Source organism: Oryctolagus cuniculus, chromosome 4 (assembly GCF_051225735.1).
Source record: "Oryctolagus cuniculus isolate XC-2025 breed Fujian yellow rabbit chromosome 4, ASM5122573v1, whole genome shotgun sequence".
NCBI lineage: Eukaryota > Metazoa > Chordata > Mammalia > Lagomorpha > Leporidae > Oryctolagus > Oryctolagus cuniculus.
Genome location: NC_142870.1, coordinates 82,152,275 through 82,179,541, shown reverse-complemented (window position 1 = coordinate 82,179,541; position 27,267 = coordinate 82,152,275). Strand labels below are relative to the sequence as shown.

At 40.6% G+C, this 27,267-nt stretch overlaps 1 protein-coding gene and 1 non-coding gene across 33 annotated transcripts in view; both read left to right on the top strand.

Moving 5' to 3' along the window:
• Positions 1 to 4,204: 4,204 nt before the first annotated feature.
• LRCH3 (leucine rich repeats and calponin homology domain containing 3) overlaps positions 4,205 to 27,267 on the top strand; it is a 129,034-nt gene continuing 105,971 nt past the window's right edge. For 16 of the 32 annotated variants that reach the window (XM_089331887.1, XM_070072253.2, XM_070072247.2 and 13 more), the window contains exon 1: positions 4,207 to 4,537. In XM_089331887.1, the coding sequence (XP_089188013.1) occupies positions 4,276 to 4,537 (262 nt within the window). In that variant the 5' untranslated portion in view covers positions 4,207 to 4,275. Of the gene's footprint in view, positions 4,538 to 27,267 lie in introns of all 32 variants that reach the window. The other 16 variants (XR_016233151.1, XM_070072244.2, XM_070072252.2 and 13 more) reach the window with 4 other exon arrangements.
• Positions 17,012 to 17,143, top strand: LOC127483071 (small nucleolar RNA SNORA36 family). The gene has a single exon (XR_007909038.3). It is a non-coding gene; the product is annotated as a small nucleolar RNA SNORA36 family (small nucleolar RNA).

Sequence of the window (27,267 nt, the reverse complement as noted above, 5' to 3'; positions counted from 1 at the left end):
TTTATTCTTAGCTATAAAGATTAAATGTGGTTTTTAGATTCTTCTGTGCTACAAAGAACTTAATATTAAGTGATTATAACTTTTAAAGTCTAGAAAGTTACCCACCAGCTGAATGGTAAATTAATCTAGATGTTTATATTGTCATCCCTCTAATTGCTTTTTGATCATATGCTCCAACATGAGCTAGCCAGTAGGAATTTTAGAAAGAAATTTATTAAGGTATACAGTGTAGAATATTAGGCTAGATGATCCTTTAAAGGTCATTCAATTTAACCCCTCTTTTTACATCTTAGTAAAACAGGGCTCAACATTTTCACCTGTGTGTGGCAGAATCATTTTTGAACTCAGATCTAATTGACAATAAACAGCTTTTTTCAGTTGAACACTCACAGAAAGTACTGGAATAATGCATGACTTGTCAGCTACCTAAGAATTGGTAATAACCAAACTTTAGTGTTCAGAGCATGTTCGATAAATCTCTTCTAGTGATTCAAATTTCATGACTTTGGTATTCAGGTTAGGTAGACCTATCAGAAAAGGCCAAGTTCGGGCCGGCCCTGCAGTTCAATAGGCAAATCCTCCGCCTGCGGCGCCGGCACACCAGGTCCTAGTCCCGGTTGGGGCGTCGGATTCTGTCCCGGTTGCCCCTCTTCCAGGCCAGCTCTCTGCTGTGGCCAGGGAGTGCAGTGGAGGATGGCCCAAGTGCTTGGGCCCTGCACCCCATGGGAGACCAGGGAGGGGAAGCACCTGGCTCCTGGCTTTGGATCAGCGCACTGCGCCGGCCACAGCGGTCATTGGGGGGTGAACCAACGGAAAAAGGAAGACCTTTCTCTCTGTCTCTCTCTCTCACTATCCACTCTCCCTGTCAAAAAGAAAAGGCCATGTTCATAATTAGACATGATGTATTTTAACAGACAAAACTTTTCCCTACAATTTTAATTATAAACAAATCATAAAATACTTCTGTGTTTGAGGAAACATTGGTCTTTGTGCCCCAATGTTTAGTTTTTGTTAGAAAAGAATATCGCTATATTGCTGTCAATGGATTTGTAATTCATCCAGTATATATAGTTTCAGTGTAATTTTTGTGCTGATTATTTTTACCACATGAGGTAAGAGGAAAAAAAAACAACTCAGTTGGCGTTACAGAGAATGCATAACATGCATTCCAAATGCAGGCAATAGTAAAATGATTTCATTTCTGGTCAATAGACCTTTACAGCTTTCATCAGAATTACATCATATTTTGTCACTGTAAAAAAAAAAAAAAAAACACAAACAAAAAAAACCATGTGATTTAAGCTTCCCTTTACAGAAAGTTCTTAGATCAGTTTGGAGTTACTCTTTTTAAAAATAATAACTTCAGTAAACCTCTTGCATTTATAAGAATTTTGAACTAGTCTGGACCTTCTATAGGGATATAAAGATTTGCTTGGAAATTGTAGACTTCTAATCTTTTTTTCCCTCTGCCAACACAGTTTATGTTCTACTTGAAACCTGTCCCACAAAAAGCTTGGTAAAAGCAAGCATTCTGACAGAAATTTCTTGTTCTGTGTTCAGATGAGGTATGCCAGTGTTTAAAGATGAATAGGAAGCTGTTTCCTGTTTGTGTGTGTGTGTGTGTGTGTTTGAAATTTACACTTCTTACATTTCCATTTTCTTTTTTTTAAAAAGATTTATTTACTTTACTTGAAAGTCCGAGTTACAGAGAGGCAGAGAAGGTCTTCCATCCGCTGGTTCACTCCCCAATTGACTGCAACGGCTGGAGCTGGGCTGATCCGAAGCGGGGAACCTGGAGCTTCCTCCAGGTCTCCCATGTGGGTGCAGGGGCCCAAAGACTTGGGCTGTCTTATACTGCTATCCCAGGCCACAGCAGAGAGCTGGATTGGAAGTGGAGCAGCCAGGACTCCAACCGGCTCCCATATGGTATGTCGGCACTGCGGGTGGCGGCTTTACCTGCTACACTACAGCGCTGGCTCCTACATTTCCATTTTCCTAAGTCTGTTATTTATGCTGCTTCTTAAAAGTAAGAACAGAAAAAACTAACCATTGAATGTGAATGTATTCAACAAGTCAGTTTTTGTACCGTACATTGGAAGAGAATGAGGTTTACCATGATTTTAATTCTTCGTGTTTTTAAAAGTGTAGTCTTTTTTTTATTTTTTAAAGATTTTGTTTATTTGAGAGAGTTACAGACAGTGAGAGACACAGAGAGAAAGGTCTTCCTTCTGTTGGTTCACTCCTCAAATGGCCGTAACGGCTGGAGCTATGCCGATCCGAAGCCAGGAGCCAGGTACTTCCTCCTGGTCTCCCATGCGGGTGCAGGGCCCAAGCACTTGGGCCATCCTCCACTGCCTTTCCGGGCCACAGCAGAGGAGCAACCGGGACTAGAACTGGCGCCCATATAGGATTAACCTACTGTGCTGTGGTGCTGGTCCCTTTAAAGTATAGTCTTATATATTTATAGAAGAGGGTGAAGAACTTTATTTCTGCATGATACAGTGAGATGTAAAGCTGCCAAGAGATACTGAAGAGAGTGAAGCTTTTGTCCCCAGTGTTGAACGAGTTAACTTCAATCTTTAAATTAAACAGGAAGAAGCAGGGAAGTTCACTACATCAATCCCTAACTGAAAAACCCCCACTGCCTATTTTTTCAGCTTCAGCTCCCAGACCACAAAGCAGTAGTAGAGTGAGAGATCCTTATAGCTCATTTGTTTACAGCCTTTTTTCAACTGTCTTCTCATTTTTTTTCATCACTAGACTGGTGAACTCCCCCACAAAATCTCCCTTTCCTGGATTTCTCATGTTAACCTACTTTATGGGAGAAGATTGTGGAAGTAGAGTGAGAATTCCTTGGTAATAGGGAATGTGTGAATAGACAGTGTAATTGAAATTCCTAAAGAATGTGAAATATTTTTCTAGGATGAACAAAATTTTAAGAAGACCAGAGTAAATGATACAGGCACTGGATAAATGTTTGCCAGAGATGACAAATATATCACCTGCATTTGCAGTGACCTGTGCTCATAACAGATACTGATTATTTTTGTGAAACTGCTGAAGAAACTAGAATGTAGTAGAGTTCATAAAACAAGTGTCTGGGTCACTGTTACTAATCAGCTTTGGCACTAAAATGGAACATTTTCACAGCTGTTTGCATTTAGAAACTCAAGCAGTGCTAATCAAGGTTCCATTGGCAAATTGGCCTTTATGGGTAGGATATCTCCAACCTTATTTTCCTTTGCTCTCTGGAACATGAACTTGTCACTTTAATGCCCTTCACATGTATCATGAATCATACCAGGATGTGTTTATGCTGAGCCTCCTAATCTGGGATATAATCTGGATCCATAATTCTTCATTAAAAGTCTTATCCATGATGATTCCTTTTTCTGAAATCTTAGATACTTTTCACCACCCTACTTAGCCCTTCTGGTTAGTTATCCTCTAGTTGACTTACTGGGACTCCACAGTCAGATTATCTTCTGGAGAGCATTTTATCCGACAGCTGCTTCTGTTCCCTCAGTAAATTCTAATTAATTGTGGATGGGATTTACCTTGTATAGGAATGACTTAAATATAAAAGACTGAAGAATATGCTAGAGATTACAGCATAGATCTAATTGGTTTAAAATGAAGTATTTTCCAGTCGATGGCTTTAATTTTGACCATTTCTTCGGTTCTATCTGTAATTTCCACATTTAAATAACTGTTAGATCATTTTCCTCAATTTTTTTTCCAGACCAGAATTTTAGACTTTAATACCATTCCTCCTGCTTTATTCAACAATTCTGTTTAGCCTAAACAACAAGTACTTTAAATATTTGTCTTAAGTAGAGCTATTTATAAAAACGGAGGGGATGTGGCAAATATATAACCCTTTCCATAAGAATTAGGAAGTCTGGAGAAAATCACGTATTATTTTCCCCCTCAAGCAGTAATATTAATCCATCCACAACGATTTAGATCTTCTGGTAACACAATTACACGTTGGAAACGTTTTAGAGCGTATTCCAAAAGACGTATTTGTAGAAGCACTTCAGAAATGTTACTGGAAGCTGAGAGTACCGGGCTGCTCCGTGCTTCTGAGTTCCGTTTTGATTTCCCTAGAAAACCTCGGTGTGGGCGGGGGCAAGCGCCTGGCCAAGCAGAGGGGCACCGCGGCTCTGCCCATCAAGGGAACCGTCCGGGGTCTGGGAGCCCCTTTCCCCGCCCACCCAGCAGCCTGTCCGCGCATGCGCAGAGTCGGCGGGCTGGCGAGTTGTCGGCTGGGAAATGGCGGCCGCGGGCTTGGTCGCAGTGGCAGCCGCTGCTGAGTACTCTGGCCCAGCAGCGTCGGGAGGTAACCTCCCCGCTGTTAACTGCGGTCCAAGCTCCGGGGCAGCCCCTGGGCCTGGCCCGGGTTCATGGAGCCGTTCCCTCGATCGAGCGCTGGAGGAGGCGGCGGTAACCGGGGTGCTGAGCCTGAGCGGCCGGAAACTGAGGGAGTTTCCCCGGGGAGCGGCCAACCACGACCTGACGGACACCACCCGGGCGGGTGAGCGGGGCGGAGGGCATCCCTGCAGACGGGAGACCCCAGCGCCGGGGGAGGGGATGCGGGGGTGGTCACAGCAACAGGCGTCCAGGTAACGTGGAGAAGCCGACTGCCTCAGCCCATCGAGCCCTGCGGGCCTGGGGGCCAGACCCCGAGCCTGGGGCGTGGCGGCGTTGAGTAGCATCTCTCAGAGGACGAGGACCCGAGGGGCCAGATGGGTGATTTTTAGTTTGTCACAGAAAATGAATTTCCTCTCCAGGTGAAGTAGACCCTTGCCCGTCCCCGATTTCTGCAGGCCCTTTCGAATGTGGGATGCCAGTCTGACCTTTGCTGAGGCTTGGGAATGTAGCGCGCTGTTAGTCCAGAAGAGTAACAGGGACGTCCCTGCTCGCTACATTGTCCCGGGAGGCTGGCTCTCAGCGCTGGGGTTTTTCCCAGAGAGATTAATGTGAGCTTATACGCCTTCATCTAGTTGACTTACCAAAATACAGTTGTGAAAATAACCAGAGCCCATCTTCAGGCTCCCATTACTTTCCTCTTCCACTCCTGTCCTTTAAAAAAGTTGGAAGAAAGAAAATTATTTAGAAAAGATAAATAGTCTGTACTTGCTTTTAAAGCATTACGTTAAAGCATTACTTTATACATTTTTTTTTTTTTTTGAACACAGGAAAGAGAATAAGGAATTAGGTATTACTTGATTTTCGTAGTGGTATGGAACAGTATCTGGTGACTGAGGTGTTCAATATATCTCTCGTATTTGAAGTACAGTTCTCTCAGGGAGTTGTTTAAAAGCTGAATCTATTCCTGTTTTGCACCAATACAAGGAAAAAGAAGTTCCTTATACAGGTTTGCATAATGTGATGTAGTCAGTTATTTCATTTTTGTAGTGTTTTTGCAGTCAAGGAATGTGCAGTTGCTTTGTGTCATGTATTCCATTTTATTTTAAAATCTTTCATTTGACATCTTTCTTATGTTTGTGCACTCATTAAGGATTGATAAGTATGGATACCATTCACTCATGTTGGAAAAATAAACAGAACTGTTAAACTACTTCAAGAAACTATTCTTTCCAAAGAAACTTTTGCTGTAGTGTAAAATGGAAGAGACTAACTGCTTGTTTATTTAATCTCTTTCTGGAAAGAGTTATACAGAATATAATATAGCTAAAATATTAAAATTGACATTTTGAGTCTTTTGTCTATATTCTGATAGTATTTAAAATAGCCATTCATACTCAAAATTTGCTGATTCTGTTTAGGAGGTGGCTATATGGCATGGTGATTTCATATTGCTATGTCATTTCAGTATTACCACATTAAGCCTGAAGCTAAAGAACAAGTTGATAACAAGAGAATCTTTCAAGCTTATTATCTTACTTGCTTTTAAGTAGTTCTAGGAACACTATGTTACGCCATTAAGAAATACTTTATTAACTAATGCAAGGACATTTATGAAGAATAACAAGTAATCCCAAGGAAGTTTTTCCTTGCTCTGCTTTGAATTTTTAAATAGGCTATTACCCACACTTTAATACTGTGGTTTCTGTATAAGGCAGGTTTTTTGTCAGTTGACATTTCATCTGGTTAGAAGTGTAAAAAAAAAAAGTGATGAGTATAAGATATTTTATACCCTATTAGACTAGATTCATTTCTCATAGTAGAAATATCAAGAACTCTAATAGACCTTGGTAATTAGTACAGAAACACAGGCTGTAATTTTTTTTCATAAACTTACTTTTTTAAAAATTTATTTGAAAGGCAGAGTTACAGAGACAGAGGGGGTGGGAGAGACAGAGAAGGAGATATCTTCCATCCTCTGGTTCACTACCCAAATGGCCACAACAGTTGGGGAGCCTCATCCATGTATTCTGAGTGGGTGCAGGGGCTCAAGGACTTGAGCCACCATCTGCTGCTTTCCCAGGCACATCAACAGTGAGCAGGATCAGAAATGGAGCAGCCCAGACTCATTTGGGATTCTGGCATTGCAGGAGGCAACTTAAATTGTTAGGCCACAATACCAGCCCCTCTGAATTGTTTTAAACAGATAATACTGATAACAAATTATTGAGTGCTCACTGCTTGCTGTTTATTTTGTCTTAAAATATATTTTCTTGTTAAATGTACACAACAACCATGGATTAGATAAATTTATCCCCATTTGTAAGGAATCATTCAGAGAAAGTCGCATACCCAGTGTTACTGGTAGAATTTCAGCCCAGGTTCTGCCAACTGTTGTATGCATTATACTATGTAGTCTCCCCATGTATGAATGGTTATTACTCTTCCTGTTTGTATGAATAGTGAAACCTTTAAAGGTTAGAAGTCTCAAATATTTGCTCAAAGATCTATAGCTAAAAGGATAGGAGAGGATATTAGGATTTGAGCACGGTTTGAGGTAACTCCAAAACCCACAGTCTTCCTTTTATAGCAGGTGTTTTGATGAATTCAAAGACAACGTAACAGCTGCTAAAGTGTTTTGTTTAGACTATAGAAAATTTAAAGTCAAGTAAAATTATTTGAATATATATATACGAAAGTTGTCTCATAGGCTTCTTTGTAATGTATTAAATATACATAGTAGAGGGGCTGGCACCGTGGCTCACTTGGTTAATCCTCCGCCTGCAGTGCCAGCATCCCATATGGGCGCCGGGTTCTAGTCCCGCTGCTCCTCTTCCAGTCCAGCTCTCTGCTGTGGCCTGGGAGGGCAGTGGGGATGGCCCTTTCTCTCTCTCTCTCTCACTGTCTATAACTCTACCTCTCAAATAAATAATAAAAAAAATATACACAGTAGAGCTACTGTCCTTCAAGAGTTTACGTCCTAGGAAACAATATGTATAGCTCATACTTTTTTTTTTTTTTTAAGTTTATTCATTTATTTGAAAGGCAGAGTGTCAGAGAGAGAGAGAGAGAGGGAAAGAGTTCTCCCATCTGCTGGTTCACTGCTCAGATGGCTGCAATAGACAGGACTTGGCCATGCTGAAGCCAAGAACTAGGAACTCTAGTTGGATCTCCCACACAGGCTCAGGGGCTCAAGAATTTGGGTCATCTGCTACCTACCCAGACATATTAGGAGAAAGCCAAATTGGTGCAGTCAAGTTTCAAACTGGTGCTCCAGTATAGGATGCCAGTGTCACCAACGGTGGCCTCATCAGCTGCATCACATTGCTGGCCCCCATACTGTTTATAATAGAACATGATTAGAGTTTTGTGGGGTTTTTTGCAGTTTTTTTTTTTTAATATTTATTTTATTTATTTGAAAGAGCTACAGAGAGAGGTAGAGACAGAGAGAGAGGTCTTCCATCCTCTGGTTCATTCCCCAATTGGCCGCAACGGCGGGGCTGCGCCAATCTGAAGACAGGAGCCAGGAGCTTCTTCCAGGTCCCACGTGGGTGCAGGGGCCCAAGCACTTAGGCCATCTTCTACTGCTTTCCCAGGCCATAACAGAAAGCTAGATCAGAAGAGGAGCAGCCGGGACTAGAACTGGCGCCAATATGGGATGCCAGCGCTTCAGGCCAGGGCTTTAACCCACTGTGCCATAGCGCCAGCCTCATGATTAGAGTTTATAAGGAGTATTTTCTAGAGGCTTCTCCTGCTGTTTTGTTTGTTTGTTGTTGTTTTTTTTTTTTTTTTTTTTCAAAAAGATAGACCTTTAAGAAAAGGAAACTATTTGAGACTGGGTAACTTGATCCAGTGAACAAGGAAACTCTTAGAAGAAATTGTGGAAGACTTCTCAGAGCAGAAGAGATAAAACTTGAATTTAAGTAGGCATAAAAAGGAAGGAAAACCATGCCAGATGGGCTACATGCATAAAGTTGCAGAGTATAGAGGACATCAGTCAGTTTTGCCAGTCATCCATTTTCTTTTGTCTGATAGCAATATTCCAATTTTCCTGGGGAACCACCCTTTTAGTTAACATAAATCCCACTTGACAAAGTGTGTATATATGGTTCAAGCCTAGCTAATGGCCAGTCAGTATAGTCTATTCTGTAGCCACACTTATTGTTCACAGTTGTTCATTTTTCAGTCAGCACACATGAATGCTAATTTTGAGATTTTTGTTGAACTGTTGAGAAAGAGGCACACTTTGAATCCTGGAGTTGCTGGAGTCCTGGAGCTTGCAGATAAATGGAAAGCAAAGCCAGAAGATGGAAAGAATGAGACTGAGTGCTGTTTGAAGCTTTGGATTCAGTAGCCATGCCTAAAGTTAGTGTTACTCCTGGACTGCCACATTTTGTGAGCTAATAAATTCTCTTTTCTGCTTGATTTGAGTAGATTTTTTTTATATGCAAGAAAAAAGTCTTAGACAAATACAGCGAGACATTTCTTGATGTGTGGTCAGACCAATTTGTTCAGAACATGATTGGATTAGAGAATGTTGAGCTTTCACATATGAGGGACCCAGACTGAGACTGATCAACATTTATTCAGCATTATTAACTGAGGGACTTCGACAGTTGTAGGTATACAGTGGGAACCAAGATACCCCTTGCCCTCAAAGAACTGAAGGAAGCTAGTGGGGAGATAGGTGTAAAGAGTGTTTGAATTGTTTAGTAATAGCAAACTTTTCTGTGTGAGGCAGTTATGCTAGATGATATAGGGGGGAACAAAAATAAGAGATCACATGAATTTTTAAGAATCTAGTAATCTGGTTGGGTGGCTGCAGAAATAATCAAAATCTATGAGTGAATGAAAACCTGAAAAACAGATTGTATTGGAAAATGACAATGAGCAAATGCTAGCTGAATTTATTTTTTAAAAAAAGATTTTATTTCTTTGAGAGGTAGAGTTACAGACAATAAGGAGAGATCTTCCATCTGCTGGTTTACTCCCCAACTGGCCACAACGACTGGAGCTGGGCTGATCAGAAGCCAGGGGCCAGGAACTTCTGCTGGGTCTCCCACGTGGGTACAAGGGCCCAAGCACTTAGGCCATCTTCTGCTTTCCCAGGCCATAGCAGAGAGCTGGATTGGAAGTGGAGCAGCTGGGACTAGAACCGGTGCCAATATGGGATGCACCTACTGTACCACCACACCAGCCCCTGAATTTAATTTTTAAAGAGACCAGAAGGAGTAAAAAATGACTCTTAAACTTAGAGGACCAGAAAAATTATACTGCTGTTGCTAATATTAGTAGCTAACATTTATTGAGCTCTTAGCATATTTTAGGTATTGTACTAAGATGCAGGTATATATAAAATACATACATATATATATATGTGTGTGTGAATGTAAACTTTAAACATAAAGCAACCATATTAGTTATAAGGTCTGTTTTTGACCTTACTCATGAGAAAATTCTTAGGAGATAAAGTAATTTGATTAAGATCTCACAGCTAGTAAGTGACAGAACTAAAATTCCAGTTCAGATACATCTGGTTCTAAAACTTACATAGTTTGTTTTTTGAGAGGCAGAGAGAGCTCCCATCTGCTGGTTCAGTCCTCACATGCCAGCAGCCTAAAGGGACCAGACTGGAGCTGGGAACTCACTCCAGGTCTCTCATATGGAAAGCAGGAACTCAGTTGCTTGAGCTGTCACCACTGCCTCCCATCAGCAGGAAGCTGGGATCAGGGGCCAGAGCTGGGTATTGAGCCCAGATACTCTGATTTGGGACGAAGGCTTCTCAACCCCTAGCTAAATGCCTACCCCTGAAACTTGTGTTTTTGATCTCTGAGTCATAGTGACAAAGAAATTTGGCTCATATACTTTCTTTGGTTTGCCTGATATTTTAAAGTGTTGGTAACATATCTGGTTAGTCATGAGCAACAAATAGAAATGTAAATCTTGAGTTCTTAAGGAGATAGCATAAATTCGAGAGATTCATAGAGTTTATAAGATTCTTAGAGGAAGTGTGTAAAGTAAAAAAGCTGTTACAGCTGTGGAGTCCACCAGCATTTTTAAAGGGGAAAAGAGGAATCAGACCAATAAAAAGAAAGAAACAAGGGGGCAGTACTTGGCCTAGTGGATGATACTGCTTAGGGTACCTGTGTCCCATAACAGAGGGTCTGGGTTTGAGTCCTGGCTCTGCTTCTGATTCTAGCTTCTTCACTAATGTGTACCTTGGGAAGCAGCAGGTGATAGCCCAAATACTTGGTTCCTGCAACCTACGTGGGATACCTGTATTAAACTCCAGTTCCTGGTTTAGCCTTGCCCAGGACAGACATTTGAGAAGTGAACCAATGGATGAAAGAACTCTTCTGTGTTGCTCTCTCTGCCTTTCAAATAAATAAAATTTTAAAACAACTGCTACAGCTAGAAAAAAAGAAACAGGGTTTGCTAAATACGCCTGTTCTAAAACTTAGAATCCTAAAGCCTGAAGAAACCATGATAAACATCCAAGTTATTTCTTAAATGGGAAGCAGTCTCAGGTTAAATAATGTGCTTCAGGTTATGTAAGGAAGTGATGCTATTTTATGGAAGGCAAATAAAAGACATATTTGAAGCTGTAAGATGTCTCTTGTGCATGTATAAGAAACAGAAAAAAAGAAACCAAGGACTCAGCATTGGGAAAAAGTCTACAGCTGAGGGTAATGATAGGGATGAGGACAAGGGCACCTAAGATTTCACAGTAAAAGGAAACAGTGATGTGTGGGGGGTGAACCAGTGTTACTGAAGCCATAAGAATTGAGATTTTTAAGAGATGAGCACTTATTTCCTAGGTAAGAAGAATGAGAATTTCTAAATGCCATTTAATTTTCAAGGATACAATCTGTAACCCACAAAATTATGGTTTTGTTAGTCTTGGAAATATGCACTAGAATGCCAGATCTTCAGTGGAAATTGTGTTTTTCTTGGATTCTTATTTAAATATATTTTGTATCAGTCACAGTATGTACTATGAATTTTTCTGTGCTGTCCAATATGGTAGCCACTAATCATAGGTGGTTATTAAAATCAAAATTATTTAAAATTAAAAATTTGGTTCCTTGGTTGTACTAACCACATTTCAAATGCTCCATAGCCATATGTGTCATTGAACAACTGTTTGTCGTATTGGACAACACAGATAAAAATTTTTGTCATTGCAGAAATTATGACAGTGGTGTTAGAGCATAGTGTCATGAATAGTATTGAAATTTTCTTCTGTAGTATTTATTTTGTAAACCATATTATTGTAGCGGTACTTTCCACTCTTCCTGAAGACAGTAAGCTAGCTTGGTGACCAGAGCTGAGGACACGGTTGTATATTGATTGAGGGTGGCAGCAAATCGGGGCTCGATCATAATTATAATATTCTTGCAAGCTTCTTGCTGCCAGGGAGGATAAATAATTCTTTCTTTTAGAATTAAAATGTTGTTAACAAAGACTGCCAGTTAAATATGTCTTTGTTCATAAAAGCATTGACTATACATTTGGCACATTCACCATTCACTGAGTATTATGTGTTCAAAACAGGAAGCATCTCTAGGACCTTAGAAATGAGGAAAGAATAGAAAACAAACAAAAAAAAGTTATTTGATTATTTGGATGGCTCAGTTCAGTAGACTTTAAAAATAATTTCTTTTGATATGAAAAGAAGTTGTGTGAGTGTTCTTTATAGCAGAAAATGTTAAAGACAGTAAATATCATTGGTAATTCCACTTAAAGATACCTGTAATAAACATTAGTTTGAAATCTTTCAAAGATTTTCTTCATGAATATGCACGTTCTCACTTTTTACATTGGAAAATGGGATCATGCAAAGGCAGTTTTTATCATCAATTTATGTTTCACTACCTGAGATACAATATAAAAAAAACAGATGTGTAGCATAATTTTTAATGAGTGCACAGTAATCCACTGAAGGAAATATTTTTACTTAATTTATAGTACTAGTGTATACTTGGATTCTTTCCAGCTCTGTTACAAATGCTATTGTTAAAAACAGTGTACCGTGTATTTCTTTGCAGACTTGCTCAGTTATTTCCTTAGGAAATTCCTAGAAATGTAATTGATTGGTTAAAAGGCATGCACAGTCTTAGAGCTTTTCATACAGGTTGTGGACTTGCTCTTCTAGAAGGGTGGCTTAGGTTTTTTGTTTTTGTTTTTGTTTTTAAGACTTATTTATTTAGTTGAAAGGCAGAGTGACAGGGAGAGGGGAGAGAGAGAGAGATCAGTCTTCCATTCACCTGGTTCAATCCCAAGTGGCCACGATGGCCAGGTCTGGACGAGGCTGAAGCCAGGAGCCAGGAATTCCATCATGGGCTCAAGCATGGGTGTCAGTGGCCTGAATACTTTGGGCCATCTTCTACTGCTTTCCAGTCTCCAGAAGGACAGTGGATCAGAAGTGAAGAAGCTGGGACTCAAACCAGCACTCCCATATTAGATGCTGGCATTGTAAGTGGTGACTTAATCCACTAAGCCACACGCCAGCCCTTAGCTTAGATTTTTAGTCGTAGTGCATGAATTGTCTTTGCTTTGCACCCCTGGATCTTCACTTGCATTTGGTTATTTGTCAACCTGATAGACGAGAGATTATTATATCTCCTTGTTCTGTATTTGGTAACTCTTGGGCAATATAATTTTCTCTACAATAAGAAACAGCATATAAATTCAGGGGGAAAGATTTATATTTTTTCTTATTTCTACCTTTTGTCATAGAACCAGTTGATAATAAAGAATCATAAGTTCTTGGTGCATGTATATAAATTTCTGTATATTTGAAAAAAATTGTAATTGTACCTATTTATAGGAAATTTGGAAGGAAAACAAATACACAAAAGAGAGAAGTGGGAAAAAGAATACTACTACTGCAGAGATAACCAGCTAACATTTTAATATATTCTTCCAGGATTTTTATTTTTCTTCCAGGATTTTTTTTGCATGTACATATATATTGGGGAAAAAACATGGTACCAGCTTTTTATATTTTGTCTTTTTCCAACATATAATATATTAGAAATACTGTATCAGAGCTACAAATTTTTATCATAACAAGTATTAATCTTTGTACTTACCCAGACCTCTTTTTTGGGCATATATGCTATTTGTTATTTTTTTCATTATTATAGAATAAGACTCAACATTCTTTTACATAGCTCTTTTTTTTTTTTTTTTTTTTGACAGAGTGGATAGTGAGAGAGAGAGACAGAGAGAAAGGTCTTCCTTTTGCCGTTGGTTCACCCTCCAATGGCCGCCGCGGCCGGCACGCTGCGGCTGGCACACCATGCTGATCCGATGGCAGGAGCCAGGTACTTCTCCTGGTCTCCCATGGGGTGCAGGGCCCAAGGACTTGGGCCATCCTCCACTCACTCCCTGGCCACAGCAGAGAGCTGGCCTGGAAGAGGGGCAACCGGGACAGAATCCGGCGCCCCGACCGGTACTAGAACCCTGTGTGGCGGTGCCGCAAGTTGGAGGATTAGCCTAGTGAGCCGCGGCGCCAGCCTTACATAGCTCTTATTATTTCTTTTGGGTAAATTCCTAGAAGTAGAATTGTTCTAATAAATAATAGGAAATTTTAAAAACTTAACGCTTTCTTAACTTGTAAGCAAAGTAAAAAACATTTCCTCATAAACATACTGCTAGTGTAGCCTGGCTAGGTTTACAGGCTACCCACAAAAACCATTTTTTTAATTGATTTATTTATTTGAAAGTCAGTTGCAGAGAGAGAGGAAGAGATGAGAGAGATATCTTCCACCTGCTGGTTGACTCCCCAAATAGCCACAAAGACCAAGCCTGGGCCAGGCCGAAGCCAAGAGCCAGGAGTTTCTTTCGTGTCTCCCACTTGGATGCAGGAGCCCAAGGACTAGGGCCATTTTCCACTGCTTTCCCAGGACAAAGCAGAGAGCTGGATAGGAAGTGGAGCAGCTGGACACAGATCAACACCCATATGGGCTGCTGGCATCGCAGACAGCAGCTTACTCACTATGTCATAACACCGGCCCAGTGCATGTCTGTCTGTCTTTAATTCTTTTTTTTTTTTTTTTAAAGATTTAATTTATTTATTTGACAGGTAGAGTTACAGACAGTGAGAGAGAGAGAGAAAGGTCTTTCTTCCGTAGGTTCACTTCCCTAATGGCCCCAACGGCCGGAGAGCTACACTGATCCGAAGCCAGGAGCCAAGTGCTTCCTCCTGGTCTCCCATGCGGGTGCAGGGGCCCAAGCACTTGGGCCATCCTCCACTGCCCTTCCAGGCCACAGCAGAGAGCTGGACTGGAAGAGGGGCAACCGAGACTAGAACTCGGCGCCCATATGGGATGCCGGCGGCTCAGGCTGAGGATTAACCAAGTGAGCCACACAGTGCCAGCCCTGCAGTGCGTATCTTTCTAAAGAGAGAGAGAGAGACAGACAGACAGACAGACAGAGACAGACTGGGAGGGTGAAGAGGGAGAATGACATATATTTTTGTTGAGGGGTTGGCACTATGGCGCAGCAGGTTAACCCTCTGGCCTGAAGCGCTGGCATCCCATATAGGCGCTGGTTTGAGACCCCGCTGTTCCACTTCCAATCCAGCTCTCTGCTATGGCTTGGGGAAGCAGTAAAAGATGGCCCAAGTCCTTGGGTCCCTGCACCCGCGTGGGAGACCTGGAAGAAGCTCCTGGCTCCTGCTTTGGATCGGCACAGTTCCGGCCATTGGGGCCAACTGGGGAGTGAACCAGTGCATGACTCTCTCTGCCTCTCTTCTCTCTATGTAACTCTGACTTTCAAATAAATAAATAAATTTTTTAAAAAATAATGAATTTTTGTTGAAATACTGTTGACATCAAAAAAGGTCTGGGGTACAGAGCTTGAAATAGGACTTTGTTAAGGACCTTGAAATTTAGACTTGTGGCTTTCTTAAGAATCCTACTATATATTTTTATGCCTGTTCTAATACAGATCTGTGGTTTTAAATTACAAGTCATTAGGAAAAAAACAAAATGAGGTTTCTATAATGTTTATTTTGTTGTTTTTCTTTAATTCATTCCCCATTCATTCACTCTGGTTTCAGAGTATGGATATAATAATTTATTAATATCCTGGGGCTGGCGCTGTGGCACAATAGCTTAATCCTCCACCTGTGGTGCCGGCATCCCTGTTTCTGTCCTGGCTGCTCCTCTTTTGTTCCAGCCCTCTGCTGTGGCCTGGGAAAGCAGTAGAAGATGGCTCAAGCTCTTGGGCCCCTGCACCCATGTGGGAGACCTGGAAGAAGCTCCTGGCTTCTGGTTTTTGATTGGCTCGACTCCGGCCGTTGCGGCCATCTGGGGAGTGAACCAGTGAATGGAAGACCTCTCTGTCTGTCTCTGTCTCTCTGTCTGTAACTCTACCTCTCAAATAAATAAATAAAATCTTTAAAAAAAATCCTTTGTTACCAAACTTCTATGTGAAGTATACATTGACAATTCAAATGTGGGGTGCTACAAGCACATCTCAGGAAACAATAATATAACCTTATAACTTCCCCTTATAACTGTACATCCCATTTGAAATGTGCCTGTAACTCTGATAGATTCTCAACCATGTACTTCTTTCTTGCACTTCTGCCTCAGAAACAAACAAAAGACTCATACTGTGCTGACATAGTGAGAAAGAGACTTAGATGATAAAAAAGACTTCTGTTACTTACGTCACAACATACACACCACTTTTTAAAGAGATAGAGACCATGGAGGAGATCATGGCTGTCTGAAATAAGATTTAAATTTATATTTCAAGGGGGAAATCCAGGTTGTACTGGGGTTGTTTTTAAAATATGAATAGTAAATAGCAGGATGGTGTCTTTTGGAGGGATGAGGAGATGAGTCCTAGATAACCACAGAATCAGTGTTGAGACTAGAAAAGTGGTAGCAGTGCTGGAGCCAGGGATAGCTTAGGTTCCAATTCCTTTTACAGTGGCTATAAGTACTTGAGAGTGAGATAGTTAATGTTATCTCATTATAATATAAATATAACTTTTAAGTAGTATGTTAATATATAGATTGATTCTTCTTAGTACATTTATGAAAGTTATTCCAGTCATGCTTATAAAAAAAAGTATGCTAAATGTGATACTTCATGTGAAGAAATATTATTTTGAGTTCCTGAAGTAGCCAGCAATGCAAAATGTAATGCTACTATTTTAGAATCATGGACTAGTTCTAAAAATCTAAGCTGTTTACTTAGTTTTAAATTTCTTCTTTGGTTTTCTAAATCTCTAGATTTTTGTTGTTTTGAGAACATCTTGAACCAAAGATTTAAAATGGTTTTATTGAACTTATTTCTTACAAACACTAGGTAATAGATTTTTCTGTTAGAAGCAGATTTTAAGAAATGGTTTATACATCATGGAGAATAAAAGATAAGCCATAGTGCAGGAGATAGCCAGAAAAATAAAACAAATAGATGGTATTCAGGAAACATTAAAAATTTCTACAAAGAAGTATGAAAAAGACAACCTGATGAAAAAGTAAGAAAACACTTGAACTGTACTGAATATGAATTCCAAATGGTTGCTAAATATGTGAAAAAGTGCTCAACCTCATTAGTAATCAAGGGAATAGGAAATAAAACCACACAGAAGTACTATTTAGAAAGCTGGTAATACTTCCAAAGTGTTGAGTTCAGTTCAGGGCAGCTTCCCTGTTCTGTTAATTAAACTTTGGGACATTGAAAGGGGCTGGGAGATAGAACTGGATAGAAAGTATCATTCTATTCATTTACCTCCTAGCCTACAACAATGGAGAAAAAAAAAAAAAAAAAAGGCTGGTAGTACCAAGTACTGAAAAAAATGTGGTGGCCAGTGCTGTGGTGTAGCAGTAAAGATCTGGCTGCTCCACTTCCAGTCCAGCTCTCTGCTATGGCCTGGGAAAGCAGTGGAGGATGGCCCAAATCCTGGGGTCCCTGCACCTGCATAGGAGACCTGGAAGAAGCTCCTGGCTCCTGACTTCAGATTGGCCCAGCTCTGACTTAAGCAGCCATTTGAGGAGTGGCCAGCGGATGGAAGACCTCTCTCTCTGCCTCTTCCTCTCAAATAATTTCCTAAAAAAAAAAAAAAAAGAAGAAGAAAGAAAGAAAGAAAATGTGGGGCAGTAGGAATAACTCATTGATACACTGACTGAAAAATAGCTTAAAACTGCATCCATTTATCCTACAAATCTGTCAACCAGCTGAGTTACCTACTTATGTTTTCACAAAGCCAAGATTAGTGTGTTGGCAGGTTAAGTGCCTGCCTGGAGGTTTTGGGAAGAGTTTGCTTCCAAGCTCATCTAACTTTTGATAGAGTTCAGTTCCTGTGGTAATAAGACTGAGGTCTCTGTTTCCTTGCTGATTGTTAACCACACTCAAATGACCATACTATATGACCTCCTCCATTTTTAAGCTGCCAGTGATGTGTCAAACCCATCTCATGCCTCAAATCTCTCTGACTTCCTCTTCTGCCATCCACAAGATTGATGTGGTGAGATTGGATTTACCCCCAAATCCCATCTTCCACATAAAAAAAATAAGATATGATGTGCTATATTCAGAGTCCCAGAGATTAGGGGTTCGCCCACAGTGCTCCTACCATCCAGCCTCTCGTGGTCACCATTTTCCTTTCTGTTTCTATGAAGTCAGCATTTTTAGATTCTACATACATATGAACATAAGTGATACCATGCAGTGTTTACCTTTGTGTGTCTGGCTTATGTCACTTAACATAATGTTCATCCATATTGTCATAATGACAGGATTCCCTTCTTTTTCATGGCTGAATAGCCTTTTATAGTGTTTACTCATGTATACATGTATTCAACATTTTTTTTTTTAAGATTTATTTATTTGAAAGGCAGAGTTACAGAGAGGCAGAGGCTGAGAGAGAGAGAGAAAGATCTTCCATCCTCTGGTTCACTCCCCAGATGACCACAATGGCTGGAGCTGTGCCAATCCAAAGCCAGGAGCCAGGAGCTTTATCCGGGTTTCCCACATGGGTTCAGGGGCCCAAGGACTTGGGCCATCTTCCACTGCTTTCTCAGGCCATAGCAGAGAGCTGGATTGGAAGTGGAGCAGCCAGGACTCAAATTGGCACCCATATGGGATACTGACACTGCAGACAGCAGCTTTAGCCACTATGCTACAGCACAGGCCCCACTTTGTCTTTTTGATAATTGCCATTCTAACAAGTTTAAAGTGATACCTCATTGTGATTTTAATTTTCATTTCCCTGCCTATTAGTAATGTTGAGGGTGTTTTTGTATACCTATTGGCCATTTGTATGTCCTTTTTTGAAAAATGTCTATTTAGGTGCTTTGTCCATTTTAAAATCAGGTTATTTGTTTTCTTGCTATAAATTTGTTTGAGACCCCTATGCTTTGGATATTAATCCCTTATCAGATGTAGGAGTTTAGAAATATCTTTTCCCATTCTGTAGGTTGTTTTTTCACTCTGTTCATTGTGTCCTTTGCTGTGCAGAAGCTTTTTATCTTGATGTAATACCATTTCTTTATTTTTGCTGCTGTTACCTGTGCTTTTGCAGTCATATCTAAAAAAAATCATTATCCAGACAGTGTCGTAGAGCCCCTTTCTCCTATGTTTTGGATTTACATATAAATCCAATCCATTTTGAGTTGATTTCTGTATGTGGTGTAAGATAAGGTTCTAATTTCATTCTCTTGCTTATGTATATCCAGTTTACCCAGAACCATTTATTTAGAAACTGTCCTTTCTCCATTGTTTGTTCTTGGCAGCTTTCCCAAAGATCAATTAACCATAAATGTGTAAATGTTTTTGGCTCTCTGTTTTGGTTCCCTGGTCCATCTGTCTGGCTTTATGCCAATATTGTACCGTTTTGATTATTGTAGCTTTATAGTAGATTTTTTTGGGTGATGCAATGCCTCTTGCTTTGTCCTTTTTGCTCAAGATTGCTTTGTCTATTTAAGGTCTTTTGTGGTTCTCTACAAGTTTTAGGGTTGTTTTTCTATTTCTGTGAAAATGTCATTGGAATTTCGACAGAGGTTGCATTAAATCTGTTGATTATTTTGGGTAGTGTGGTCATTTTAACAATATGAATTCTTCTAAGCCATGAACATGTAATTTCTTTCCATTTATTTTTGTCTTCATCAGTTCTTGCATCAGTGTTTTATAGTTTTCAGTGTACAAATCTTTCACTTAAACTTATGCCGTTTTTAAATGCTATTGTAGTTTTCTTGACTTCTGTTTTTACATAGCTCATTTTTAGTGCTACTGTTTTTATTAAGATTTATTTATTTATTTGAAAGAGTTAGAGAAAGAGAGGGAAGGACACAGAGAGAGTGATCTTCCATCTGCTGATTCCCTCCCCAGATGGTTGCAACCCCGAAGTCAGGAGCTTCCTCCAGATCTCCCACAAGAGTAGCAGGGGCCCAAACAGCTGGGCCATCTGGTGCTGCTTTTTCCCAGGCCATAACAGGGAATTGGACTGAAAGTGGAGCAGCTAGGATGTGAACTGGCTCCTATATGGGATGCTGACATCGCCGGCCCCAGTGCTATTGTTTTTCTGTGTTCGTTGTGTATCCTGCAACTTTTTTGGTTTACTAGTTTTAACAGTTTTTTGGTGGAGTTCATAAGATTTTCTATATAAGATCATGTTGTTTGCAAATAAAGACAGTTTAAATTTTTTTCTTTCTAATTTGGATGTTTTTTATTTCTTTTGCTTGACTTGTTGCTTTGGCTGGAACTTCAGGACTATGTTGAATAAAAGTGCTAAAAGTAGTCATCCCTGTCTTGTTCCTCATCTTAGAGGAGAGGCTTTTAACTTTTTGCTATTGAGTATGATGTTAGCTGTGGATTTACCATACATGTCTTTTATTGTGTTGAAAGAAATTCCTTCTGTATCTGATTTGCCTAGGATTTTTATCATAAAAGGGTGTTAATTTTGTCAAATGCTTCATTCTGCATCTATTAAGATGATCATGTTGGTTTTGTCTTTCATTTTGTTAATGTAGTGTATCATACTTACTGATTTGCATATGTTGAAAGTTTTATAGGATCTGAAGAAAAATGATTTGCATATGTTGAACCATCCTTGTATCCTGGGGATAAAACCCATTTGGTCATGATGAATGATCTTTTCAATGTGCTTTTGAATTCAGTTTGCTACTATTTTGTTGAAAATTTTTGTGTTAATCAAGTATATTGGCCTGTCATTTTATTTTCTTGTCTGACTTTGTATGAGGGTAATGCTGGGCTCATAAAAAGATTTGGAGGTATTGCTTCCACTTAAGTTTCTTAGAAGAGTTTGAGAAGGATTGGTGTTTAAATATTAGAATTCAGCCATGAAGCCATCAGGTCATGGAATTTACTTTGATGGGACACTGATTCAATCTCCTTTCTATTGGTTAGTTCAGATTTTCTGTTTCATCATGATTCAATCTTGGTAGGTTGTTTGTATCTAGACATTTATCCATTTCTTTGAGTTTATCCAGTTTGTTGGCATATAATCTTTGAGTATTTACTGAATGAATGAGAAGATGGATGTGTGGGTGAGTGAAAAAGCAAAAAGAGGAAATGGTTAAGAACCTTTTCTTGCTAAGCTTTGGAAATAGTGACAACTGACTTCTGTGTTTAATAGGAACCCTCAGGGCTTCAGTGTTATAATAGAATTCAAGCAGAACATTCTCAATACTATAGATTATGCTTCCTTTTGGTGTCAGACAGCCAAGCATTCTGTCCTCTTTAATTTTGTGTCCTAGAGTATAAGAGTGATGATGCTATATGTGCTGCTAGTGCTTTAAAATAGAACAAGTGGCAGAATGATAATTTCTAGATCTTTGACAAATGGTAAGCCCCTAATACGTAGCAGGCTTTCCATGTGTATTCACTATTTACAATTTTGATGATTATGCCAGTCACAATTTAAGGAGAATCTTAGCCTGGTAACATGGTGCTGCCTAGTTTAGCCTACTAAATTTGTGGTTTCTGGCCATCTATTATCAGTTTATAAACTGAAGCCTATTGGTTCAAAAACTTTAGTGTACATAAAATTGTGGCACCTTAAAAAAAGTTTATTTTCATCCACTTAGAAAATAATGAAAAGTCGGAGTTACAGAGAGAGAGGAAAGAGAGAGAGAGAGAGAGCTTCCATCTGCTGATTCACTCCCCAGGTGGCTGCAACATTTGGGGCTAGCTCAGGCCAAAGCCAGAAGTCAGGAGCTTCTTCCACGTCTCCTATGTGAATGTCAGGGGCCCAAGTACTTGAACCATCTCCTGCTGCTTTTGGCAGGGAGCTGGATCAGAAGTGGACCAGCTGGGACTTGAATTAGCACCCAAATGAGATGCTGGTGTCCAGGTGATGGCTTTACCTGCCAAGCCGCAATGCTGGTCCCTGTTTTTATCCACTTGAAAGGCAGAGTATCATAGAGAGGGATGGAGCAGAGGCCCAAGCACTGGAACCATCATCTCCTACCTCCTGGGATGCATTAACAGGAAACTGGTGGAATGTATTGGCAGGAAGCTGGATTGGAAGCAGAGGAGCTGGGCTTGAACTGGCTCCCTGATATGGGAGGCAGGCATCCCAAGCAATGACTTAATCCACTGCATCACAGTGCCTGCCTCTGTGGCAATTTTTAAAAAATGTTCATTATAGAATCTGGCTCCTAGTGTCTGATTCAAGGTGTATGGGGTGTGGTCCATTAAGCTACATCTTAAAAAACTTTTGATGGTTGTTTTGATGGTGAAGGTGGTCAAGAACTACCACTGAGAAATACTTCCTTAGACTCTGCTTCTGTACTCTAATATTTATTTTGGAGCACAGTAATTTTTTATATCCATTTTATGGAGATATATAAGGGTCCTATAAGTAATGCAAAACCTATTTCAGAATTAGAGTCTGCCTTTGCATTACAGATTGAGAAGTAGTGCTTTAAAGTTCATCAGGTAATTAAAGTTGTTCCTTTTCCAGAGGATTTTTATTTATTTAACTCATATTTACAACATGGGGTGACTGAGTTGAATACTGTTAATCCTAGTCTATTAGAAAAAGAAGAAGGACCCATTTGGGAAGTACAGTAGGCAAAAAAAGAAAGTGACGTCACCAGTTACTTTGTTCTTAGCTATTATGTGTTGAACATATAACGGATATGTGTATAACTAGAGTTAAATGGATGTTAGTAAGTCCTTTGGATTATGCTTTGGTTTAGCTGGGCCCCTGTGTGAGTTAGGCTGAAAAGTAAAAATCTGTAATAAATGGCCTAAGTATCAGTACAGAAATCCCAGCCTGACTCCAGAGCTCAATATTTTTGAGTTTTCCTGTCCCTAAATCTGTCCTCAGGATGTAGCTTTCTGCTGAGAATAGTTATACCAGAAGTGGGGCTGTGTTTTTCATTGTTGTATTTGTTTCTAATACCTGCTTTTAGAAAACTGTTGTTTAGTTGCATTTCTTGCTTGTGAAGACATTATTTAGTAACATTAGGACCCAAACATTGTTGTGATCAAATCAACAGTGGCCAGAATAGGTTTGTTAATTTTGTTGTTTTATCATAGTATTTGCAATTTGGAAAAATTTCCTTATATTTCAACATAGATAATAACAAATAGAAATAGAAGACATTTGTTTCAGAATCTATATCTTACCACTCTTTTTTTCGCATTAGTAGGGGAATTTTTCATAATAGGCATTTTTTATAGTACCCTTCTTGTTACTTTTACTTTTTAGAATCTTAGGAATCATAGAGAATTAGGATGTCTATAAGTGATTATACTTGCATTCCATACTTGCATAGCACTTCCTAAACCATGTGTGGCAAACCTCTTTCGCCACTCAAAATTTGCTGCTACTGAAGATTTGGGAATTGCATTCCAAAAACAAAGATTTTTCTAGGCCCATCTTGTATCTCCTTTCCCTGAATAAGACATTTGTTATCCTTAGGGAGCCCTGGTTACTTTTTTTAAAAAAAAAATGTATGTGTGTGTATGTGTGTGTGTTTTTTTTGCCAGAAGCTCTCCTTCTTCTTCTTTTCTTCTTCTCCTTCTCTCTCTCTCTCTTTTTTAAAGATTTGTTTATTTATTTAAAAGGCAGAGAGTTATAGAGAGGGAGAGGCAGAAGCAGAGAGAAGTCTTCCATCTGCCAGTTCATTCCTCAGATGGCCACAACCAGGAGCCAGGAGCTCCCATGCAGGTGCAGGGGCCCAAAGACTTGAGCCATCTTCTACTGCTTTCCCAGGCAATAGCAGAGAGCTGGGTCGGAAGTGGAGCAGCTAGGTCTTGAACCGGCGCCCATATGGGGTGCCAGCACTGCATGTGGCGGCTTTACCACTGTGCCAAAGCGCCAGCTGACTGCTCTACTTCTGTTTTTTTTTTTTTTTTTTTTTTTGACAGGCAGAGTGGACAGTGAGAGAGAGACAGAGAGAAAGGTCTTCCTTTGCCGTTGGTTCACCCTCAATTGGCCGCTGTGGCTGGTGTGCTGCGGCTGGCGCACCGTGCTGATCTGATGGCAGGAGCCAGGTACTTATCCTGGTCTCCTCCCATGGGGTGCAGGGCCCAAGGACTTGGGCCATCCTCCACTGCACTCCCTGGCCACAGCAGAGAGCTGGCCTGGAAGAAGGGCAACTGGGACAGAATCCGGCGCCCCGACCGGGACTAGAACCTGGTGTGCTGGCGCCGCAAGTCGGAGGATTAGCCTAGTGAGCCACGGCGCCGGCCGACTGCTCTGCTTCTGATACAACTCCCTGTTAATGTGCCTGGCAAAACAACGGAAGATGGCTCAAGTACTTGGGCCCCTGTACCCACATGGGAGACCCAGAAGAAGCTCCTGGATGCTGGCTTTGGCCTGGCTTGGCATCAGCTGTTGTGGCCATCTGGGGTGTGAACCAGCAGAGGAAAGATCTTTGTCTGTCTCCCCCCCACCCCCACCCCGTCTCTCCTCCTCTTTCTGTAACTCTGCCTTTCAAATAAATAAAAATAAATCTTAAAATAATTTCAGTGGCAGCTGATGCTAGACAGGATGACATCAGGGACAGCTTAGATTATTTTATGTGGAAGAGCAAGAGTCTTTCAGAGTCATGAATGTGGTAAGCCTTAACTCTTATTTGATGAGATTCTTTTCTTACTTTAATATTGAAGTTTTTCCATTGTTCCTTATTTTTGTCCTATGCTGAGTTACCAGCTTTTTTTCTTTTTCATTTCTAGTATAATCATATTTTATATGCTATATTACTATATACAAGTATTATACCAAGGTATATTTTGAATTCAAATACTATCAAGGTGTAAGCATTTGGCACAGAAGTTAAGACATTGCTTAGGATACCAACATCCCATTTTAGAATGCCTGGGTTTGAGCTTCATGCTAATATGCGCCCTGAGAGGCAGCAGATAATGGCTCAGTACTTGGGTTCCTGCCACCTATGTGAGAGACCTAGGTTGAATTCTCAGCTCCTAGCTTTGGCCTGGCCCAGACATGGCTGTTGTAGGCATTTGGAGAATGAACCAGCAGAAGAGAGACCTCTGTTTCTCTCTCTTTCTCTCTCTCTCTCTCTCTTTCTTTCTGCCCTTTAAATAAAATAAATTAATATAAAAATACTATCAAAGTTTTATAAAATCAACATTTAAATGTCAACTTGTGATTCTTAATTTTTTTAAAAAGATTTTATTTATTTGAGAGAGAGAGTTGTAGAGAGAGGAAGAGACAAAGGTCTTCCATCCACTGGTTCACTCCCCAAATGGCCACACAGCTGGAGCTGCACCAATCTGAAGCCAGGAGCCAGAGAGCCTCTTCTGGGTCTCCCAAGCGGGTATAGGGGCCCAACTACTTGGGCCATCCTCCACTGCTTTCCTAGGCCACAGCAGAGAGCTGGATTGGAAGAGGAACAGCCGGGACTAGAACTGGCATCCATATGGGATGCTGGCGCTGCAGGCAGAGGATTAACCTACTGTGCCACAGCGCCCACTCCACTATTCTTAATTTTCAAGAAATTTTATTTTATTTTATTTATCTTTTTTGGACAGGCACAGTGGACAGTGAGAGAGAGAGAGAGAAAGGTCTTCCTTTTCCATTGGTTCACCCACAGTGAACGCTAGGCCAGCACACTGTGGCTGGCGCACCACACTGATCTGAAGCCAGGAGCCAAGTGCTTCTGGTCTCCCATGGGGTGCAGGGCCCAAGCACTTGGGCCATCCTCCACTGCCCTCCCAGGCCACAGCAGAGAGATGGACTGGAAGAGGAGCAATTGGGACAGAATCCGGTGCCCTGACCGGGACTAGAACCTGGTGTGCTGGTGCCGCAGGCGGAGGATTAGCCTATTGAGCCGCGACGCCGGCCAACAAATTTTATTTTTATGCCATCGAACCCACTTTTTTAAAAAAAGTGTTTTTTTTTTTTTTAATTTATTTATTTGAAATGCCGAGGGACAGAGGGAGAGACAGAGAGAGAGAGAGAGAGAGAGACAGAGATCTTCCATTTGGTGGTTCACCTGCCAAATGGCTGCAACAGCTGGAGCTGGGCCGATCCAAAGTCAGGAGCCAGGAGCTTCTTCTGGGTCTCACACATGGATGCAGGGGCCTAGGTAGTTGGGCCTTCCTTGCTGGTTTCCCAGACACGTTAGCAGGGTACTGGATCGAAAGTAGAGCAGCCGGAGCTTGACTTAATTTACTATGCCACAATGCTGGCCCTGAACCCATATTTTTTAAAATTTCTTTCTTTCTTTATTTGAGAGAGTGAACTCCCATGCAGTGGTTCAGTCTGCACATGCCTGCAACTGCTGTGGGCTGGAGGCCAAAGCCAGGAGCCACGAATTAAACCCATGTGTTCCCTATGGGTGGCAGAGATCCAACCACTTCAGCTATCACTGGAACCTCCTCGGGTTTGCATTAGCAGGAAGCTAGAGTCGAGCTGGAGGCAAACAGCATACCTAAGCATTCCATTGTGGGATTGCATATGTCTTAACTGCTCAGATACTCACTCCTGAATCCATATTTTTGAAGGCCTCTGAATTTAGCTTCCTTATTTTATTCAGTGCAGTTAGTCTAATCTCTTAGATTAATGAAGGCCAGTTTCACCAAAGATTTATTTTCTTTATTTAAACAAAGAATATTTATAGTACATGTGCATGATGACTTTCTGCATAACCTTTAGGTTTTTATAACATACTAAGTGATTTAAGAGCCGTTACTTAAATTCAAATTAAAATGATTAGCCAGAATAAATTATTATTTCATAACTACTGTGCGTAGTTGTGGTCTTTACAGAATACAGTAAATTCTTTGCTTTGCCCTAGAGGCAGCTCATTATTTTTCCAGAGTTCTTGGCATGACCCATATCTTTCCCTTTTTCTTGTGTTATTATCATTAGATTACATACCATAGGTTTGAATTATTCTTATTCTCCTATATGTTTTCTGGAGTAAGAAATCTTATAGCAAGGTACAACTGTGTCACAATTACAATTTCATAATAATAATTGTGTTCAAATTTCTTTTTTTTTTTTTAGATTTATTTATTTATTTGAAAAAGTTACACAGAGAGAGAAGGAGAGGCAGAGAGAGAGAGAGAGGTCTTTCATCTACTGGTTCACTCCCCAACTGGCCTCAACGGCCGGAGCTGCACTGATCTATAGCCAGGAGCCAGGAGCCAGGAGCTTCCTCCAGGTTTCTCATGCGGGTGCATGGGCCCAAGGACTTGGGCAATCTTCTACTGCTTTCCCAGGCCACAGCAGAGAGCTGGATCGAAAGTGGAGCAGCCGGGACTCGAACTGGTGCCAATATGGGATGCTGGCACTGAAGGTGGTGGCTTTACCCTCTACGCCACAGCACCAGCCCCTCAAATTTCTTAGTATATTTTCCAAATGTGTGCAAACAGAAGCACAGATACTTACATAACCCAATCATTTAATTTCTCTGAGGAAGAAAAAAG